This window comes from Phaethon aethereus, assembly GCF_964289735.1.
Source record: "Phaethon aethereus genome assembly, chromosome: 2".
Classification (NCBI taxonomy): Eukaryota; Metazoa; Chordata; class Aves; order Phaethontiformes; family Phaethontidae; genus Phaethon; species Phaethon aethereus.
The window spans coordinates 44,710,566-44,734,232 of record NC_138582.1 but is presented as its reverse complement, the minus strand read 5'-3'; the positions used below and the strand labels follow the sequence as shown (position 1 = coordinate 44,734,232).

At 37.9% G+C, this 23,667-nt stretch overlaps 1 protein-coding gene across 1 annotated transcript in view; it reads left to right on the top strand.

Annotated features, from left to right (window-relative positions):
* Positions 1–1,370: 1,370 nt before the first annotated feature.
* Positions 1,371–23,667, top strand: part of RP1 (RP1 axonemal microtubule associated) — a gene marked incomplete at its 3' end in the record, with an annotated part of 200,765 nt that continues 178,468 nt past the window's right edge. Inside the window, exons 1-3 of the mRNA XM_081996424.1 lie at positions 1,371–2,172; positions 3,556–3,727; positions 21,698–21,861. Of these exons, the coding sequence (XP_081852550.1) occupies positions 1,396–2,172; positions 3,556–3,727; positions 21,698–21,861 (1,113 nt within the window). The 5' untranslated portion in view covers positions 1,371–1,395. The remainder of the gene's footprint in view (positions 2,173–3,555; positions 3,728–21,697; positions 21,862–23,667) is intronic.

Genomic DNA, 23,667 nt, shown 5'->3' with positions numbered 1-23,667 from the left:
AGGATAGAGCTGGTTTTCCTCACAGAAGCTAGTGTGAGACTGTGTTTTGGATTTGGGATGAGGAACTGTTGATAATGGGCTGATGTTTTGGGTTGTTGCTGAGCCGTCAAGGACAGTCCAGCTTCTTGTGCTGGCCTGCCAGCAAGCAGGCTGGGGGTGCACGGGGAGCTGGGAGGGGACACAGCCGGCACAGCTGACCCAGACTGGCCAAAGAGATATTCCCTACCATACGACGTCATGCCCAGGACATAAACTGGAGTTGGCTGGGGGGGTGGAAATCGCTGCTCGGGGACGGGCTGTCGATCACGGGGTGGTGAGCAATCGCTGCATTGGGCATCACTTGTTCTTGTACATTCCTTTGTTGGTATTATCATTATTGTTCCCTTCTTTCTTTCTGTCCTATTAAACCGTGTTTATCTCAACCCACGAGGTTTTTCCTAATTCTCTCCCCCGTCCCACTGTGGGAGGGGGAGTGAGCGAGCGGCTGTGTGGTGCTTAGTTGCCGGCTGGGGCTAAACCACGACACCATTTCTATGCTGTGTTCCAGTCAAAGCAAGCCAATCATTTAGATAAAGTGAATTTATTCATTTAAAAGGTTGCCATTACAGTATCTGTATGTAGATTGGATTTAAATGGAAAGATTGTAGTGAGAGTGCTCTATTTTCAAGCATGAAGTCTATCCATATAGTTGTCAGAAATAATCTGTTGTTTAGAAGACTGGCATTTAAATGTTTCAGTTTAAAGACTATTTCTACTGAAGAATACATGATTTTTTTGTGGTTTTATAAAGGTTTTAAAGACTTTTCTCTTACTAAAAAAAGTTTTATTTGATCAGTAATTTTTCCCTCAGTATAAATGCAAATATTGTAGTGGTTTATGTATCGTGAAATATAAAACTTATAATGGAAAAGCAAATGATTTGTCAATTTATGATGCAACTTAAGTCTAAAACATGTCTTGGGCCTTATTCTGGTATTGTTTACAGTGTAGTAAATCAGGAGCCAGTTCTCTGACTTCAATGGATTTGCCCTGGTATAAAACTAGTATATGAGATCAGAATTAATTGTATTGTCTTTGTTTTGTTATTTTGGACTGAATATGGCTCATGTGTAGGCACATGCGTTAGGCTCCCTCCTAATAAGGATTTTACTAATATCTTAAATATGAAATGTTGTCATTAGCTTTATCCTCAAGAAAGAAAACATCTAATTATCATTCTGGACTGATAAAGTACCTTCTTCTAAGGAAAGGTCTCTTATACCAAAATGATAAGAGATTTGAAATTACATTGGAGAGTTTTGGGAATATTTGCAAGTAGAGCTATGCTGATTTAATCCGACAGTACTGGAGTCTTTGTGGAATTTAGAGATAACGGCTTGGTTCCATTTAAGCCCAATGATTTTTGGCACAACTTATTGCTGTTTGTTTCTTGTAAATTCTCTTTCTGCACCTTTCAAAATGAAGACCATATTGTTAGGTGATATAAGAAAAATTTTACCTCCATCTCCTCTTTTTTTCCAGATTGCTGTCAAAATGAGTGAAACACCTTCAACTAGTTACTCGGTGAATCAGCCAAACTCCTCTGAGAGCGAACAGAGTTTATCCACACGCCATTTCAGTGTTACTGAACCTGTTGTGGCAAAACGGATCTGTTTTTATAAAAGTGGAGATCCTCAGTTTAATGGCATCAAAATGGTCATTAATAACCGGTCTTACAAAACGTTTGATGCCTTGCTAGATAGTTTATCCAAAAGGGTCCCGTTACCTTTTGGAGTAAGGAACATTAGTACACCAAAAGGGAGACACAGCATCACCAATTTGGAGGATCTTGAAGATGGAAAATCTTATATTTGCTCCCATCAGAGGAAAATGAAGCCCATCAACCTGGAACAGGCTAGCAAAAAGCCGCTGCCCTGGCTGATCAGTAGGCCTGTCAGCGCTCGTCGTCGAGCTGTGCAATTAGCAAGGAAGAATGAAGATGGATTTGGCCATCGAGAAAACAAAATCACAACTCCCAAAAACATGCTTGTTTTCAAAAATGGGGATGTAAGACTCAGGCGCACTGTAGTTCTGGGAAAGAAAAATACACAAACCTTTGGGGCCTTTCTAGATTATATGAGTGAGTTAATGCAATATCCAGTCGTGAAACTATATACCACTGATGGCAGAAAGGTGAGAATAAAGATGAGCACTGACAATTATTCTATCATTTCTTCTAGATTATTTTTAATTAGAAAGGTGATTTTATCGATTGTAAGCTTGAGATATTGGCCTTGTGTAAGATCCGATGTGCTGAATTTCGGCTGTTTCCTTTCTATGCCTTTTCCCCTTCAGAAAGGCTACTAGCTTGGAGGAAATACACTGGAATCTTGCCATTAGAGAGAAGCAAGTGAGGACTTCTTATTTTACGTCACTGCGAAAAAACACTTTTCTTTTTCTTACTCAGGCCTCTTTCAGACCTAAGGCTGTCAATTCTTTGGTTTTACCCATTTACACAGAAACTTCCTTTAGTCTTAATGCTGTTTATCTGTGTTTTTCAATGTTTAAAAAATATGGTAAGTAGCATCTAATAGCCACATATATTTTATCATTACACAAATGCAGAGTGGTTTGCCATTGATGACTTGGAACTATGACACCTGATGGTCTATTATAGTTTTCAAACCATGGACCAGGTTCTAGACCTCTAAATCCAGACGGTGCAGCACCAATAATCCTGATGTTCATCTCACATGCTGTTTTATGTAATTTTATCTCACTTAGTGTTTTATCTGTGGTTGTTTAACCACAGAAAAGCACTTGTGATTATACCTAACAGGTAACTAGAAAGAGAATTCCATGCAGAGCTCCAAGAGTTCAAGGGAAATCTTATGTTTACCCTCCATTTGGTGAAATTCTGGATTAGGCTGGAAAACTGTCCACATCACCTATAAGTCACAAGTCATAAGTGCTGTTTGTAAGCCTTATCTTGCAATATATTTTGGAGCATACATTCAAAACCGTTAGACGAGGCTCTGAGTACCTTGATCCTGTCAGACCTGCTTTGAGCAGAGGATTAGACTACATGACCTCCAGAGGTCTTTTCCAGCGTATATAGTCCTGTCATTCTGTCCTATTCCTCCGGCAGTACAGATCAAGTACTTGTGGTGTATTCTGAAGTTCCCCTTTCTTCCTCCAAATACGTGTTCATACGTATACCTACCTCCAAATGCATATCCTTATTTCATGGCTATGAAAAATCACTGTGCAACGATGAAAAAAAATTACATATGCAAACACTTAAATTATAAAGAAAATTTTGATCTAGATCCAAGTTGCTTCTTGAAGTCTTTTTCTAATGTATTTATATAACAGACATACCCTCACAGAGATAGGAATTGCCTTATAGGAATTGAAAAATTAATTCCATGCTGTGATACATATTTAATAGCCTGCTGCAAACTAATATAGAGACTAAGAAGTGAAGATATTAAAGCATGAAAAGGATAAATCTTTTACATTATTTTTTGTGATTACTAAGGCAGAGAATTTAATGTCACTTTTTTTTTTCCCCAGGTTCCTAATCTTCAGGCCCTGATATTGTGCTCTGGAGCTCTAGTCGCAGCGGGGAGAGAGCCTTTTAAGCCAAGCAATTATGATTCTCTTGGGTATTCACGGCCTGCTAAATTGCTTGGAATTGCAAATCGTGTGTACCCAAAAGCAAATGCCAAATCAGAAAGTGAAAACAGTAAGTTCTTTGAATTAATTTGTATTTTATTAATTGGTTTATGTCTCAGCATAAGACATAAACCATGACAATCTTACTAGGATCAAGGATATTCAAAAAGGCCAGTTGAAACTGTTTATATCTGCTCTGACTCCTCTATAAGCATAAGGAAGACCAAAGTGTTAATGTTCTTTTTAAAATATTAAAAGGTAAGTTTCTGTTACGTACTCAGCTAGTATGCATATTTTCTTTCAGACAGACTTATTTAGAACATGGATGCAAATCTATAAGTATATTTTATTTTAATGCACTTGATTGTAATTGTTACTAATTTTTTGGTGTCACAGTAATGGCAGTGGTAAAAGAGAAACCACAGGCTACTTCAGGCTCTTAACTGATGGAATTTCTTGAGCAAAACTTTTGTGCAGTTTTCAGAATTTACCTTAGCAGTGGAGGTTTGACATTGTCATTGCCATGGCTTTCACTTTTTCCCATGTCTCACGCGCCACATAAACAGGAAAAACATTATAGCTCCCATCCACTCGCAAACTTGTTGTGGTTTTGAAGCTGCTTTTGTCTAGGGTGTCATCCTTTCCTATATCCTCGTGGCCATGGTATATGTTTTTTGGATAGATTTGGGAAAAGATACACAAATATTTGCTTTCCCTTTGATTACTCACGGAGTTGTGCCACTGACAAGGTCAGTAAGAGTGTCCAGTGGATGACCAAGAACATGAGGAACTGTTGGAGAGAAGCCAGGCTAGCTGAAGAGCCTGAGGTCGAGGGGAGCAAAATTCTGTGGTACCAGAGCTTTAGATCGTGTGGGAAACCTCGGCATTAGAGCACACTGCAGGGCAGAGGTACCCTCTAGGGGGAAATTTGTTTAATTCAGAGGTACCTTGGACTCTTGATACAGCTGCGTGCTGTACTGGAGGGCCCAGGGAACACTGTAATTTTTTCAGTACTGAGACTTTCCATGATAGTCTTGACTGTGTCATAGAGCACATTGATACATGACACTTGGCTTCCATTTACTTCAAGGAGTTTCTTCCACAGCCCTCACAGTTTATTATGTACCCAATCAAACTATTAATTTGATTTTTTTCTCAACCTTCATGTTCTTTGACTTCCACAGCTTGAGAGCTGTTTGCAGAGCATAACTAATGAGTCAAAAAAGAATGAATAGGAACATTTTGAGAATGAAAGTTCTGCAGAAACAAAAAGTCCTACCCAAATTTTGCTTTGAGCCAGAGACTGAGCCTTGCAATGGTAGAAAATGTCAGTCGCTGAGAATCTGATAAGCTCCCTCTTCTAATCCTTAGTTAACAGCAATTACAGAAAAAGAGAGAAAAAAACCACCTCTCTTTTTGTCTTTAACTTGAGAAAATAAAAAAAAAAGTACCCTGTGTAGGAGACATCGCTGATGGTGTGAGAGCCTGAAAAATCAAATTGCAGGCACTTTGTTCCAATTCCATTTCCTGAGTCAGAGAAGGTGAGATATTTACTTTGGGAAGCATAAGGTCTGGTCTGTGTTAGAGGAGTTAGTACAAACTTTCATTTCTGATTCAGTTCATGGTAAAGCATATGCCTGGGAAACCTGCAAGGCAGTCTGCCTGAAATTATAGACACATATCTATAATAGTAATATGTTAACTGTGAAATTCTTGATATGAGAGCATTTGTGACTCGCTAAAGAAAAAAAAAGCTTAAATTGAAGCAATGTAGATAAGTTAATATTACTTTTTTTAAAATACTTTTCTGCAAGTGAAACCTTTCTATTACATGGTGGCTCCTATATATTTAGGTGTCAGTAGCGGATGTCTGTGTGTGGGTGTACATGCACTGTTTCCCTCACACATGCAGAACTTCTTGGAAGACAGCAAAACTTTATTTTTATCTCAGTTCTTTTATCTCTCACCTCTTCAGTGACAACTTCTAGACAGAAAGATGAGATATAATTTTTTTAAAAGCCCAAGTTATTACAGAGTAATCAAAACATATCTTGGGAATATTTAATGTGTATGCAAACACATATTGGACCATATTCAAAATTCATTGAAGCTTGGAAGTATTCTCATTGGCTTTACTGAGTTTTATGCCATTGTCTACAGTACTGTAGGATAAAGTATATCTCAGAATGTCATGATTTAAATCCAGATTTTATAAGAAATTCTAGTGCTTTAATGTTTACTTCTCTGTAGAAGGTCAATCCAGAGGATTGGATCTGAACCCTTCATTCACGTGTCAGTGACACTACTCACAGTAATTACTCATATGTTGTAGATTGTTGGATTAAGTACAGGTAGATATATGTTCACCTTGACTGACACATTTTAGCACTAACTGTAATAACTAATAGGAAATGATACATTAATGATTGCTAAGGCATGAAGGTGAAGTAAAGTGGTAGCTTGAAGCCCAAACAAGCGAGGACCTGTGAATCCCTTGAAAAATATAAAAAGAGAGCATTTAGCACTTTTTTAGGCTTTGGAGCTTCAAATAAAACTATAGTTTTGGCATTAGAAAGAACCTATTGCAAAATAAAATTAAATGGAAAAGTAGTTAAATGCTTGATTCTTTATTAAAAATTGGTTATATTTCTCTCTCTAACAACTGCTCAAAATGAACAGCAAGATTAGCCATGTTTTTCTCTTTACTTTCTAATACTCTGGTAAAATAAACACACTTCATTACCTTCTTTTGTACTAATTTTTCTCATTTCTTCTTTTTTCTTCCTTTGCTGCCTGTCTGCTGTCTCACCATCTGGATTCTTATGCATGATATTTGTCTGCTCTACTTTCCACCTACTGAATTAATTCGGGTTCTTTCAATGTAATTATTGGTAGCAAGAGCTGAAATGAGCTCTAGCTCAAGATCTCAGATATTCTCAGTTTCTTCTGATAAAGGGTCCAGCAATGATAACTCAAATGATAACAACTCAGATTCTTCCTATGCTCCTGACAGTCATAATAGTGTAGGAGGAAATCAGTCAGTTACTGGTGAAGACTTATCTGTGGCACAGTATGAAGATGACATTGAGAAATCTGTTCACGTTAATCAAGATGGCAGTATCACAGTGGAAATGAAAGTTCGATTCAAAATTAAAGAGGAAGAAACCATTAAATGGACAACCACTGTAAGTCGTGCTGGCCTTTCTGATGACAAAAATACCACCATTTGCAATTCTGCAATGCGTGCGGAAGACTGCTTATCCAATGTAAAGGTATCAGAACATATAAAACCAAAAGACGCTCTGTTTTTGAAGAGCCACAGTAAAGAAGAGGGAGATTTATTACAGCAATTCAATGCAGAAGTGTCAGACAAAGAATCAGAGTCTGATTTAAAAATTGCTGGTTGTAGTATCTATAAGAAGAACGATTTTGCAGATCTAGATGTGAACAATGCACCTGAGGATAATACCAGGCCTCGCTTTTACAGGCCTCCTACCCCTGGGCCAAGGCGTGTTAGACAAAAGAAAGCAGTAGTTGAAAGTGTCACCTTGGTTTCTGAGAAAGAGGTTCAGGAGAAGACAATAGGACAGTTTTCCTACAGTGAGGAAATACAGAACAGATCAAATAAATCTGAGTATTGCATTGTAGCTCATTCAGGCAGAAAAAAATCAAGTGTCAGTAATCCAAAGTTTAGTGAGATGAGTGAAAATAATTTATTAGAACTTTCTTCAAAGAATATAAAACAAGAAATGCATTTTAAAGTAAGCCACAAAAGTAACGATTTAATAGAAATCACAAATAGGAAGACATTAGAAGTGCCTGATGAGGATGAATTGGTACAGAATATATTAGAGAAATCGGTTGTGGAACAAGGTACATATAATAGTTTAGTATCAACCTGCAAAGCTAACATCGGTGATTTCATACCATCATCAAAAATTTACCAGGCAGATAGGCCAGGTTCAGCAGACCACATCCATAAGTCATATGACGTTAAACAAATAAAAAGGTCAGTGAGTTCTTTCGTTAGATATTCAGAATTATGTCAATCAAAAGAAGAAATGAAATCCAAAGCTGCTGACTTATTACCTATTTCTCAAGATTCAGTGCATTCAGCCTGTCCCGGACATAGACAGATGCAGATGATGGTATCTCCATGTAGTAAAGTTTCTACTGAGAAAATAGATCCAACAACTGGATTCTTTCCTACTGTCCCTGAAAGTGAGAATCAAATCAGTGTCAGGACTGAATCTGTGACAGCAACACATTTCACTGATGACAGCCAATCTACATCTTCCTTCACCAAAAAGAAGAGGAGAAAATCATCTAACTTTCTAGAGCAAGGTACATATGAAAATAAAAAAGATAAAGAAATTTCAGGGATAATTAAAAGTGAGGGAATGGATATCACAAGCAAAACCACACAGGATTCCACAACAGAAGCTATGGATAATTATTCTGAAATCCCTCAGAAGAAAGGAACAGATTTTTCTGTAAAAAACAATGATGGGTCTGTCAATTCAGGCAAAAGCGTATGTCCTGAAGATGAGTTCTATCACCAGGATTCAGTGGAACAAAATGGATTATCATCTAATAAAAAACCTAGAAGTAATAACAACAAGTTGGCCAAGGTAAAAATGAAGTCAGGTAAAAAAAATAGTATTGTTTCATCTGCAAAGAGTGAAGATGGCCTAGTGACAGTTGATTCAAACAATGAATCTGAACACAGTCAGGATACACAGAGTACTGAGAAAGATGGCACACATCTCACAACCAATTCTTTTGAACAGACACCGAACTCATCAGTGATCTTAAAGCCATTGTCAAAAGTGCCAAAGAATCTTAATTTGGAAAAAAAAAAAAAGGAAAAGAATATTTTGGAAAATTTATCATCAAAGAAAGAGAAAAAGCAAAAGGGGATGAAGAAAAATCTAAATAAAAGTGCAGATAAGTTAAATAAGTCAGAGAGAGCCATTACATTAGAGGCTTTAACCCAGGAGGATTTTCAAGAGGAGGTTGTTGAGCATTCAGTTGAAAATTATGTCCAAACCTGGCTGAAAAACTTGTCACCAAATTCTGTCTTGCCCCCTATAAATAAAAAAGGGAACGTAGAGAATAGCAATGTCTGTCATTTTCCTAAGGAAAATACTGATGCTTCTATAGATAAAGAAGGAAGATTTATCACAAATAAAGTGCATGTGACTGAAAAAAAACATCTGCTTGAACATAATCTAACCAAAAAAACATTAAAGCCAATTTGTGAATCGGGAACTTTAGAAGAATCAGCCAAGGATTCAGGTGAAAAACAAACTGACTCTTTGATTCATGCTAATACAACTATAGTAGAAGAAGCCAAGTATTCACTAAAGTCAGAATTTCATCATGGTGGTAAGCTACACTTGTTTCATGAAACACATGACAATGTGTCAGAAGTTGATATTCAAGATACCAACCTATGTCAAAGAAAAAAATCTGAAGTTGCTGTTCAAGTTGATTGTGCAATTGCCAATGAGAAAATGGGAATTGATGTTCAGAATAATTGCATGTCTAGCATGTTGCTGCATGAACTGCAATCAGCTTTGCTTGGTCTCCAGAAAGAACATAGTGGATGTATAGGAAAAGCTTGCAGCCTTTCAGATCTTTCTCCTTCATCTTTTGGTTCTTCCTCCAACGTGCTCCTAGCTTGGCTACTTGTACTGAATCTGAGAGATGGTTCGACTGGGACAATCAAAGATGATATGCAAAAAGCTACCTGTAGCTGTTCTGAAATACTTACACAGTTACAATTTCTGAAACAAACTACAGTCATAGAAAAAGTTGATGAACTGAAGGCTGCTTTCTCACATTTTCAACAATCAACAGAAAATAACTTAGTGCAATTTGGGAGGGAACTCAAAAAGCAGGACTCCACACATTGCCATGAGAACATGCCCATATCTGAAATTCATAATGGTACACATTTGCATAAAAATGAAATATCAGTTGAGCCTAGTGCTCCGAAGGACAGTGTAAATTCTGAAGAAGCTCTAAAATTGACTGATGAATTAGAAAGCTGCTTTGATATACAGAAAGATCTTTGTAGGGAAACAGAGAATTTAGACTTGAGTGCTCCCAAAACGCAGCTAGATGGTCAATATGCCAATACTAATTCAAATACCTGTAGCCTTGCATCAGCTATAGAGCCACCTGAAAAAAATGAAGAAATGCCTGATAGCCTATATAAAAAATCTCAAGATAAAAGCACTGATATGTCATTCACTAATGAAGAGTCAGAAACTTCAGTAGAACCTAACTCAACAGTTCATAGTGTAACTTCTAATGATAAAAATCACATTTTAGATCAGGATACTTCTGAGTTAGAAGGTGCAAGAGACATTATACATGTTGTTAGTGATAAAAGTGAAGATGAGAAAGATGATCCAAAGTCAGCAGGTAATGACAAAAAAACAAATAACCAACTTAAACTAGCTGCTGAAACCTCTGTATACTATAATAATGAGGATTATTCTGTACAGGAACACAAGGAAGAAACAGAAACTGGTGAGGAAACCTCTGAGAGGTTATCTACAGTCTCTCCATTATCATTTTGTTATGAATCAAAGCAAATTACAGAATGTGATATGAGTGAAGGAGAACAGAAATTGCAAGGAGAAGAACTGGAGAATAAAATGTGTTTAGACACTTCTCAACTAAAAAAATGCTTGAAAAGTCCTGCGACTTCAGACTGGTCGGATTACAGACCAGATACTGAAGAGAGTGATTGTAGCTTTAGAGCGTCCAGTGATTTGACCAATGAGAGCGGGGAGGAAGCAGTACTTGAAAAACATTATAATACTGGCTATGTAAAAAGAACTATTGAACGACTTTATGGTAAGACGGAAGCTTCATTTAAGCCTGACTTTCACAAAGGTTTTCCTTATGTGTCGAAAGTATTTCAAAAGGGTGCTGAAGAATTCCACTCTGCAGTGGTGGAAAAAAATATTTTTTTTTCTCAAGGACCTAGGTCTTGTTCTGCAGAGAAGTTGTCACATTCTTCACTACCTTCACAAGAATTTCCAATAAACATCAACAAAGACAACACTATATCAAGAAGAGAAGATACTTCTTTACCAACACCACAACTTACTCTTAACAGAGAAGAGACAAGTTATACTAATGACTTTTCAGGGGAATCTCCAACGCAGCATTGTCAAGCTAGCATAGGAACAAATGAAGATGAAGGAATATTAATAGAGAAAGGCAAATGGCTCCTCAAAGAAAATCATTTGATAAGAAGATCTCCACCTGAACAGATTGGAATGTATGGTAATGTGGATACAACATCAACAGATACAGTCCTTGATACTAACAGTGATGATGTCCCATACTCACACTTTGGCAATCTGAATCAGTACCCAGTCCTCAATGAAATCTCTTCTTCAGAACTTGAAGACATGGCTAAACCCTCTGAAAATTTTTGCAACTACTTCAATATACCTCATAATAGTGATTCAGACCCCTTTCAGGATGACATAGGTGCAAAAAGCAAACGTAGCCGCAATGGTAAGATCAATTCCCTTCCCGCAGCAAACAAAGAAAAGATCAAACCATCAGTCATGGAAGGTTCTACTTCCACACATCTTTCCACACAGGCTGATACTAATTTTTCAGCTTTTACATCTGTAGAATTTAGATTGCCTGATAACAAAGTGCACCCATTGGAACAGCCTTTAAATGATGAGCCCATACAGTCTCAGCCAACTGATGTTAGTAACGCTAACAGAAGTGCTCTTCAGGAAGAAGATTCTCTGGATAAACTCCATGCTATATGTGGCCAACATTGTCCAATACTAATGGTGACAGTAACACCAATTAATGAGGAACAGAGAGGATATGCCTACCGAAAGGCATCTGATATCGAGAACCAGCTGGGTCTCTGTTTGTTGGCCAAAAAGAGTGAACATATGCAATGGTCCTGTGAAGATTTAATAACAGATGAAAATAGTCATGTGATTCTGAAGAATAACTGTATCAATAAGATTGCCAATAATATTTTTAATAGGTTTTATGCTAATAACACCTTAGATTTTATTAGTAGCTTTGGAATACTTGCAACTTCAACTCTGAAAGGCACAAGCAGTTTAGGGAAGTTACATGATATAGAGGATACAAATGTAAAACCCATGGAAGTCAGCAACTGTCAAAATAATGTAACCAAACACATACCTAGTGATCTTGTGATAGGCACAAATAGTGATCTACCCAACAGAAAGCCAAAAATATGCCAAACCCTAAGAATAAGCCTAATTCATATCATTGGAGAAAAATTTTCTCCCATGCTGGCAGATCCAGCAAAAACCTGTCATTCTGAAACATTTCTGAAGTATGACACATCTTTAAATAACATTGAACATAATGCCTCTGAAAAACTGGAAAATAAAAATGCCTTTCCTGCACAAGAAGAAAAAGAAGGAGAAGAAGAAGAAGAAGAAGAAGTTTGCTTTTGTACAGCGGGCAATGGAAACAGTAAAGATGAGAAAGACTTGTAGTAGGGAGCTTGGAATTTCTATAACATTAGATTAGTGAAAATATGTTCAGAAAAAAAAAATCACAAAATAAACTGCTGAATGCCACACCAAATAAAACTCCCAATGTGAATACAGCCTAGACCTAGATAAATATAAAGCACAATTGTATATCATTGCTGAAATACAGGTTTATATTATTATCTTATGATAACTTAGATTTTTATGGGAACCAGCATAGGAAGAAAAGCTGTTCTTCTAAGACAGTGATTTCTTGGTTAAAAAACAGTTTTTCCTTGAAACGTTATCTGTTCAGAGATATTCAGTTATATACCAGCCATCTTATTTGTAGAGAAACAACCACTACTTGTTAGAACAGAGAACTGAAATTTGAAATATTCACCAGAGTTTTAAGGTAAGATTCCTCAATGCCATTTGAGAAGGGGCTTGAGAACTGTCTTTCAGTAGAAATGCTTTTTCTACAACAAAATCAACAGATATGTTTAATTTGAAATTAAAGTAGGAAATACTATTCAAATGCTGTAATACAATTAAAAGTAGGAAACAGAAGTCTAATTTTATATAGATTAAAATTATCAAATTGCTATTTCAGTTTTTAAAGGCCAACTTCCAAATATTTATGTGAGTAAAGAGATCTTTCAGCATGTATATAAGATCACGCAGACCCCAAATGAAGTTTGCCTCTTACCCAGAGGATACTAGGAAAGGAGCATATTTATTGCTGCTGGGATGCCACAAGAACTGAGAAGGGAGGCTGTGTGTCAATGGACTTCCTGACTGTTCTTGCCATATTCCCTTCTGAGGCAACACCACTTACTCTTAAAATGGTTCTACATATACTACAAGTTTTAGTTGTGTGTTCTTTAACCTCTGTACTTTAAAGGTGGTCCATGTCTCCTTTGTTTGTTCGGTTTTGTTTTTTTTTTTTTTTTTTTTAAATATGTTGTTTTACGAGAATCCAAGGCATATGCAATGTTTCAGGATCTTTCAATCTGTCACTAGAATGATTTTGGATACCTGTTTACAGCATTTTTGAATATTATGTGTGTGTAGTAAGCACGTATATATGGTTTACAATTTTCAGTAAATGATTTTAAATATAAAATTGGAAAATATTTAATGTATACTGTGATTAGGTAGAGTATTTCAGGTTTTCGGTTAGATTTTAATCCCTAACATTGCCTAGTACCTTGTTCCAATGTCAATGATGTCAGAGATATACCTGATGAGAAGGTGTTATTTTTCAGTATGAGAATTTGGCCATCCTGTACTCTTGGAGGCTGTGTCTAGACATTAGACTATGACATGTACATACTGTGATAAGCCCTGGATCATAATCCTTTGGTCATCCAGACTGGGGACCTAATTAAAGGCTGACACGAATCCCTTTTGGCCCAGTGGCTTTGATTGTCTCCCTGTGAGACAGAAGGCACATGGAGGGGAAGTAGAAGTTGGATCTGGAGCAAAAGGGGTTTGCAGTACAGGTAGGAAACCTAGAAGCACTCTTCAGTTCTTTTAGGAGTCCAGTGGCAGATATATTTCCCTGCAAAAAACTGATATATTTCTGTTGTTTGAAGCAGTGTATACTTTGTAATAAACTGACATTACAGCCCTAAAGCAACACGTATCGTCTAATATATTTCATACCAAATAGCTGTGTGTTATTTCCTATGCTGACCTTGTTTCTGATGTTCTTTCCTCCATCTCCACATTTTTTGGCATCCTCCTTTGCATGTTTTAGAACTGCTCTGAGTGAAGAGTCTCAATGGTATTTTTTCATCCTTTTACATGTCAATACGGAAATAAAACCTAAGTTTGGAAAATAAAGCTCAAAATTACCAGAATCCAACTAAATGACATGTAGCATTCTGAATACCAGGCTTCTATGCTGTAAATAACATCTAAAAGTTAGATAGGTATGTTAACAGCTATATATATGTCTCCATAATTTCAGTCTTTGTGCTGTATTCACAGCACCTTAACTTTTTCAGATCAAGGTTCAAAGAACTTTTGATCAGATGATTATTATAGGGTTACTGAGCAAACAAAGCGCTCAAAAGGTGAGACGTGAGGTACTGCCTGAAGGTACAATTAGCAGAGACCACAGCAAGTGGTGAAATGATTGTTATATTAACTGAAAGACTTGCTTCTGATTTCAGTACATTAACTGAAAGAGGAGGAATAAAATGCTCATCTCAAAGCGGGACAAAAGGTTGACAGTGAGATGTACCATACTGTCAAAGGGTTTATATATTCCTTAATGGTTCAGGGAAGATATAGAATATTAAGTGGCTGAGATATACAGATGAAATAAAATTGCTTTCATTAGGTAATATTGGAGAAGGCTGAAGAGAGAACCTCACAATGCTGGTGACTAGAGCAATGTACTGATTGACAGAGGGAAAAACACCATGAGGAGTAATACCTTAATAAAGGTAGCTTAATTCTTCAAATTAACTGCAAAAGGCATAGAGTCTTTCTGAATAAGTCAGGATAAAATATACTTGGAAGTAAAAAACATATTAAATAATGTGTAAAGAACATGGTAAAAAACAATTCAGCAGGCATTCAAGGGCTTTATATAGATTATCCATTCTTCTCGAAGGCATTCTTGCCATTACTAAAAAAGACAGCCAACATAACATATAGATCACAGTCCCAGGAATTTTCAGTTTATCTAGTTTAGCTCCCCACTAGAAAGAAGCCACACAATTAGGTAAATAATTCCATTTAATTACTAAATCTCATTTTAAAACATATTATCTATGGTCATAACAGCTTCCACTGGAGGGATCTTCTAGAGCTTGAGTTCTTCTTCTGATGTCTGTCTTACCAGTTTTCTAATTTCTGTCCTAAGCCTAGTAATGGTTATTTTATATACATGTGTCCCAAAGCCATCACTGTCATTTTCTTAGATACGTCTTTTTCCTCCTGGGAAAAATCTTCTAATCATCATGGTTGTCTTTCTCAGGACCTTTTCTAATTTCAATAAATTTTTTTTTAATATGGTTACCAAAACTTTATGTCTTTCTCAGGACCTTTTCTACTTTCAATAACTTTTTTTTTAATATGGTTACCAAAACTTTATGCAAAACTTTCTTTAAACTTTATTTAAAAGATTGTCTCTCTGAACTCTGGGACACTGACAGAAAAATTTGTCTACTTAGAAATCTCTCTCCTGGTGCATCTTACAGTCACATTGATGACTCAATTTTCCTCTATATTTTTAAGTGATAAATCCCCTGTTCATAGCATTAAGTTTTGGTAGTATTTTTAAAAAACATTTCCTTGCACTTTGTGCTCTTATATATTATCCCTTTTCTACTACTCTGAATTTTCTGATCCTCTTATACTTCAACAATTCTTAGCGATTGTGTTACAAAATTACCTACTTTATGCAGTACATTGGTGAAAATATGAAATCCAGATAAATTCGAACACCAGTTCCTGAGAAACTTACTAGTATCCCTAAATTAATGTTTTCACTTCTGCACAAATGTATAATTTCCGATTTGGCTAGTTATTTTGTTCCTCTACAGTCTTGCACTAATCCACGTCTCCATTTTAGCTACTAATTTGTCATATAATGCTTGGATAGATTAGAGCTACTGTAATTTCCTTGCGTACAAAGAGGAATTCTCAACACCATGGATGAGACTGCGTACTTGGACAATGAAAGTCTGGATACCTTGTGCAATGTATCTGCAGTAATGTATCTGATGCTGGTAACCTTCTTTTCTGTTTAGCTGTATCTATCTAGAGATAACTACCCATTCACTTAAAAAGTGTTCAAGAACATTATCTGGTATTGCTTTGGTGTAAGATACATGTGTTTCAGTCTCCCAGTGCACTCGTCATCCATTCTGATTGTCCATTTTAAATTTGCCATTCCATAGCCCATTCTTGTCAACAGTGCTGACATTTCCCAATCTGTATGTCACCATTCTTACAAAAAAAATATTTAAAAAAAAGAGGTATTTTTTAACTTTATTGTATAGGCATACTTAGTTCCTGTTCTCAAATTCAGCACATAGTGTACAGTCCTTCTTTGCTTAATCTCTTTTAATGTGTATGGTTAAATAAACTTTTTACTCTTTTGATTTATTTTCCTTTGCTATACCTCGCTTTTCAGTTCAATTAACTTCATTAACCTCTTCTCTTGGTTATGAAAATTAGCTATTTTTGAATCAAAGACATTCTGGACTAATTTTACCATGAACCAATATAAATATTAAGGGGCTTTAAAGAATATAAATCATACAAAAATCTTGTTTAATAACAGTCAGCACTAGTGTTTCATCTAAATACATTATTTTCTGGGGTTTTTGTTGTTTTTTTTTTTCTTTCAACAATATCTCACAGTTACATTTTCAAACAGATGTCATTGCCAGTGCATGACAGGCTTATATACAAAAGAGTTATGTTACACAGTAGAGAATTTATTTGACCTGAAAAAAATGGTCAAACAGATCTTCTACTGGCTTTTGCAGTGAATATTCTCATGTATGTAGCGATGAAGACTGGAAACTATTAACAGGAAAGGCTCCAAGAGACTGAAAACCCTGTATTGGAGAAGACGACAGTGATCTGTAGTAATCACTACTATTTATACTGTGATATATAGAAAGCTGATGGTGTGGTTTTGCATATCTAACAGTGTATATAATACAACAACTAATGAGAAATTACTGATTTCTCAGAAGTGTTAGGCTCCTCAATTTGAGTGTATATAAGCAATACTCTGGTATCATTGTTTTACTTTCTGAAATGCATAAGGCATATTTCTCTTTACTTCTATGGATATCAGAAGAAAGCAAGACTGTTTAATTGTTTAATTTATCACTGCTAAACAAGTTGCTTGACTTTTATAGCACTGATGTTATCAGATAGTCTAATTACCATGTTAATACACTGTAAGAATTAGCGGGACTGTTTAGTGCAATTTTCTTACCTTAATAAACTAAACTAAGACAAGAGGTTAGATACACCTACATAGAGTGACTTAGGTGATGTATACATATGCTAGTTTCTCAGCTATAAGTAAGATTAACATGGAGGATTATATCATCACCTGTCATCAGTCATGGCTCACAAAGTTGGAGCAGACACTGCTTTGGAACCCCTTTTGTAATAGAAAGAGCAAGCTAACTTCAGCTGTGGAAAAAGCAGATTACAGCAACTTTTGAGAAGGGTCACACTGCTGTGTTGTTTGAAAATGTGATTCTGCCAGTTATTTCTCCTCCTCAGGTCTCACAGTCACTATTTTTTCCCTATTCTTTCAATTTAATGTGTTCAGGCTATGACAATTCTTGTAATGATGAAGTTTAATCTGTTGGTAAGAGTAGCTGTTTGGCAATTTATTACTTAATAACGACAATATAATTACTTAGGAGGCATTGGTACAATAGCTGCACATTCACAGTAGTTTCAGAAAAGTGCTGCTTTAAGAATATCTCTTTAAAATTGAGTAGTGGTGTATACTCCAAATTTCTCATTATAATAGTATATTTTAGACACCTACTCTTAAGCGATATAACTTCTCTAAGATTCTGTCTCTGTCTTCCAAAATTTTCACATCTTCTATTCAGGTCATGGACTGAGAAGCATTTTTCAAATAAATAAGTAGCTCCCAGAACACTACAGTAGAATTTCAAGGTCTTGAAGCTTGTCCTCAAAGATGAACCAAGTGTGTTGTTAACGTCTCTCTGTCTCTCCCATCAGAGTATGGGAGAGAATATCTATGATTTTAATAGCTACTGATTCTACAATACTGCATTTCCCAAGGAATGTATGTTTTACACACAAAGCATGATGGCCACACAGAAGTAAAAATTTTCTCAATGGCTATAGCTCAATGGTTATAGCAAGACACGAGCAAGATTTATGGAATCTACCATCACAGAATCACAGAATCACAGAATCTCTGGGTTGGAAAGGACCTTCAAGATCATCAAGTCCAACCATTAATCCAGCGCCACCATGTCCCCTAAACCATGTTCTGAAGCGCCACATCCACACGTTTTTTGAACACTTCCAGAGATGGTGACTCCACCACCTCCCTGGGCAGCCTGTTCCAATGCCTGACCACTCTCTCAGTGAAAAAATTTTTCCTAATATCCAATCTAAACCTCCCCTGGTGCAACTTGAGGCCATTTCCTCTTGTCCTATCACTAGTTACTTGGGAGAAGAGACCAACACCCTCGTCGCCACAACCCCCTTTCAGGTAGTTGTAGAGAGCGATAAGGTCTCCTCTCAGCCTCCTCTTCTTCAGACTAAACAACCCCAGCTCCCTCAGCTGCTCCTCATAAGACTTGTGCTCCAGACCCCTCACCATCTTCGTTGCCCTTCTCTGGACACGCTCCAGCACCTCAACATCCTTCTTGTAGTGAGGGGCCCAAAACTGAACACAGGATTCAAGGTGCAGCCTCACCAGTGCCGAGTACAGCGGCACGATCACTTCCCTACTCCTGCTGGCCACACTAGTTCTGATACAGGCCAGGACGCTGTTGGCCTTCTTGGCCACCTGGGCACACTGCCGGCTCATGTTCAGCCGGCTGTCAACCAGCAACCCCAGGTCCCTTTCTGCCGGGCTGCTCTCCAGCCACTCCTCCCCAAGCCTGTAGCGTTGCATGGGGTTATTGTGGCCAAAGTGCAGGACCCTGCATTTGGCCTTATTAAACCTCATACAGTTGGCCTCTGCCCATCAATCCAGCCTGTCCTGATCCCTCTGCAGAGCCCTCCTACCCTCCAGCAGATCAACACTCCTACCCAACTTGGTGTCATCTGCAAACTTACTGAGGGAGCACTCGATTCCCTCATCCAGATCATCGATAAAGATATTGAACAAGACCGGCCCCAGAACCGAGCCCTGGGGAACACCGCTTGTGACCGGCCGCCAGCCGGATTTAACACCGTTCACCACAACTCTCTGGGCTCGGCCATCCAGCCAGTTCCTTACCCAGCGAAGAGTAAACCTGTCTAAGCCACGAGCTACCAGTTTCTCCAGGAGAATGCTGTGGGACATGCTGTCAAAGGCTTTACTAAAGTCCAGGTAGACAACGTCTAGACACAGTCTTTCCCTCATCCACTAGGCGCGTCACCTGGTCATAGAAGGAGATCAGGTTGATCAAGCAGGACCTGCCTTTCATGAACCCATGATGGCTGGGCCTGATCCCTTGGTTGTCCTGCAGGTACCCTGTGAGCACTCTCAAGACCAACTGCTCCATAATCTTCCCCAGTACAGAGGTCAAGCTGACAGGCCTGTAGTTCCCAGGATCCTCCTTCCGGCCTTTCTTGTAGACGGGCGTCACTGGCAAGCCTCCAGTCTTCTGGGACCTCCCCTGTTAACCAGGACTGCTGATAAATGATGGAGAGTGGCTTGGCAAGCTCCTCCGCCAGCTCTCTCAGTACTCTCGGGTGGATCCCATCAGGGCCCATAGACTTGTGTGTGTCCAGGTGGTTTAGCATGTCCTTGACTGCTTCCTCCTGGATAATGAGGAGTACATTGTGCTCTCCATCCCCATCTTCCAGCTCAGGGGGCTGAATACCCTGTGGATACCTGGACTGGCTATTAAAGACTGAGGCAAAGAAGGCATTAAGTACCTCAGCCTTGTCCTCGTCCTTGGAGACAATGTTCCCCGCCATATCCAGTAGGGGATGGAGATTCTCCTTGCCTCTCTTTTTGTTGTTAATATATTTGTAAAAACATTTTTTATTATCCTTTACGACTGTGGCCAGACTGAGCTCTAGCTGGGCTTTTGCCTTTCTAATTTTGTCCCTGCTTGACCTAACGAGATCCTTGTACTCTTCGTGAGTTGCCTGCCCCTTCTTCCAGAGGTGATAAACTCTCCTCTTTTCCCTGAGTCCCAGCAAAATCGCCCTGTTCAGCCAGGCCGGTCGCCTTCCCCGCCAGCTCTTCTTACGGCACATGGGACATCAGGTCTCATGAATATGTTAGATTTGATAATGTGCCTTTACTGTGGCTGGTTTTCTGTCTTTTATTAAAAGCAGTATTAATTATTCAAACTGCTAAATGGTATGAAGGACATATATTCTCAACTCATTTTTTTCCTAGATAGAAAGGTACTGAATGCACCATGCCTAGGTCAGCCTAATTATCAATTTATTAAATATCTTCTCCTTTTGGACATGGCTAAACATGAGAAGGCAAAAATATTAATCTTACCTTTTTCTTTCCAGAATGCCACAGAAAACTAAACGCAAATTCCTCAAGTTATTGGTTTAACTAGTCCTCAAATAATATTCTGCTACAGCATGATTCTGTGTATGTATCATGATCAACGTCCATTGACTCCTTTAAGAAAATGCCCATGGCGAAAATACTGAAAATACTGAGTGACACTCAAAACAAAAGTGATTTCCACTGAATCTCACAGCAGAACTGCAGGATAGTTTATTGCCTGGGGTTTCAGACACACAGATCTATGTGAAGTATCTCAGTCAATAAACACAAAGTTAATCATAGCATAATGAGCTCACTCATCATCGCCATATTATTTCTTCGTGTTTTAGAGGATCAGAGCAGACAGGATCAAAGATACTCTGAGGGAGGGAAAAGTCAGTAATACAGGTAAAATGTGAGCATAAATGAGTCTTTAGATGGTAGGTGACTTCTGTAGTCAGTAAGGCCCTTTATTACTGCTGTGTATTTTAAAGGAAGTTCTCTTTTAAGAAACAGTGATATTAATCAGTGGTGCAAAACAACCTGAGCAAGCCTGGGAGGTGGTTAAATGTATACCATTTGAGATTGGTATCAGCTCATTAGAAACATTGGGAGTGAGGGTGTTTTCCTAATATTCCTTCCTGTTATCAGCCATCCCTCGGTGATACCATTTCCCTTAATTCCATGCCATTGATACTCAGCTTCAACTAAACCAAAGCCTAAATCCATATACTTGGTCTTGGTAATTATGAAATTTAACCATGGAAAGAGTATTAGTATCTCAGAGTATAATGCCAACACTGCAACGCAAGAATATGTTGGCAATCCTTCAGTGGACTCCAAGCAAGCTGTTGCATCTGCATAGCCCACCCCATCCTTGCGGAGATACAAGCCTTTCTTAAAGAGGTCTCTTTCAGCAAGAGCTAATTTGCTTTGAGACACCCTAATGCTTGAAGTGATAAGTTTGTAATTTCATGGCTGTCATTATGCAGCACTGCACTAGGCAGAGCTGATATATCCTAACTGAACAGAAAGCCATATTTAGTACAATTTAATACAATATTTCAAAACTGTGTTTGAGAAGTGATCCATGTTCATGCAAATTTGCCTTTGTCGTATGGCCTATGCAGTAAAACATGTGAATGCAACCTGACATTTCTACATTTTTGCGTACCCAACATAGCAAACTCAATATTTGCCTGCTGTAATTTTGTGAAATACGTATTTCTGTGCTCCTTGACATGATATTATCTAGAATTTTGATTACTGAAATGCATTTTGCTTACGAATCTTGAGTTTAAGTAATTCAGTGAGTCTTTTTATCTTTTGATAGCTAGGCAATGGAAGGTATCAGTCTTCACCAGCAATATGCCATCTGCAGGAACAAGCTCGAAGGTTTATATTACATTGTATGGGGATCACAGCAGTTCGGGGCCTATTTTTCTTGATGGAGAAGAGGGAAAATTATTTCAGAGAGGCAATGAAGACATCTTCACAGTAAGTAATATATATTCATTGTTGTACTCTTGCATCCTGCCAGATTGCATGACATTTCAAAATTTATGTGATGAAAAGACAGTCAGTTTTTTGCATGGTGCACATATCTGGAAACAAGAAAGAGGACTTAAATGTTGAACTACATTTGGTATCCTTCCCAACTCCCCTATCCAAAGATGATTTGCTCCAACATATCTCTTGTCTCTTTAAGAACTACTCGTTAATTTACTTAGTGCCTAAGAAAATACCAAGAAATATAGGACAACAGAAACTTGTTTAGTTTTTAAATTTGAAATGCAGCTACAAAATTAAAAATGAAATGAGGAAGTGCAAAATTAGGGTACGGAATAAATTTTTAACTTTGTTAAATGTCTGCTGTTTTATTTAAATAATGGCAATTTTTATACCTGTAATAAAGTCTGTCTGTCTGAAGCTGCTTCTACACCTAGTTACACAAGCAAATTTCTCCCCCATCAGTCTTGTGGCATAATGATTTAAGTGAGCCAGAATAGGTCTCTTATCAAAAGCTGCATAGCTTGAGTGTGCATATGGGTTGTCAGTGGGTGTCTCTAGCAGGAGCCAGCTATAGGGCCGTATAACAAAGAAGTGCTTCCATTGTTAGTACCCAGCATAGCAAGTCCCCTCCTGAGAAAAGGTATTCAGTGGCAGCATTGGTGAGAGGTCACCTTTTTCACAATAGCCTCGTAGCTGCTTGGGACATAGGAAATGCAGTTCTTAGCCCCCTTCAGTCTGATGGAGTTTCTCAGAAGAATCCAGCACCTCTGATAATATGCCATTCTCTATCTGTGATATCAAAAAATATCCAAATATAAGATTGAAAGGAGTGGATAAAATAAGTAACCAGGTGCCTGACGGATAAAAATACTGTCTTCACAATAGGTATTGTTGGCTTTGTTTCCTGCTCCCATTATTGCAATTAATTTCAGCTCCAATGACTTTTAAATGCAAAATATGGGGGCAGTCCCTGGTTTGGGATCTAGGATTCCCCTCTTAGGTGAGTGTCCATAGCCCTGAATACAATTAAGGAGTGCTTACTCCGAAATGTATAGAAAGAGAAAGCCTCTCTGCTTGTGCTGTATGCTAGATCTCAGTTAACTCTGGTCTGTCCTTGCTGCTCTGTCTCTTTATTGTTTATAACACTGAGTTCAGGGAAGTTCATGGTACAGGGGAGTCATTTCACACCCACCTCTACACTGTAAATGAAAACATGAAAATGAATTCTACAGAAAACAACAGAAGGACAGAAAATCCAGCCTACGTAATACGAAAAAAAATTATACAGCAAGGAGGGAAGACAGTCGTGGTGTGTTTCCAGTTCCTTGAAGATAAGCTTTTTATTTCTACACTTATGTTCTTAACTAGTTGTTTGAATAACTTTCACATTCCCTCAGTGCCCTGTTATCTGTACTGGACACACTTATCCACAGCCTGCCCAAGAGCTAACCTTTCAAATATAGCTTTTTAAGATGACTTAATTGAAATGATTTGTAAAAAGAAACATCAAAGCTGAACACAGTTGTTTCCAAAACTGTAAGGCATACCCTCCTGGAGGGGTAGGGAGAAACTCAGAGGTGTGTGTGGGGTGTTTGGGAGACACTCATTTTGTAGCAGGTCAGTGGTATAGATGCTAAACTGAGCCAGCGTTTAGGGTCAAGACACTTTTGCTTTTTGGTCATACTTACAGTCTGTATTCATCTCCCACTGAGGCCAATGTTGAGTGGGGAACAAAACAGCTACAGCAGCATCCTGAAGCCATTTAAGTGGTTTGGCAGGCCAACAGGTTTT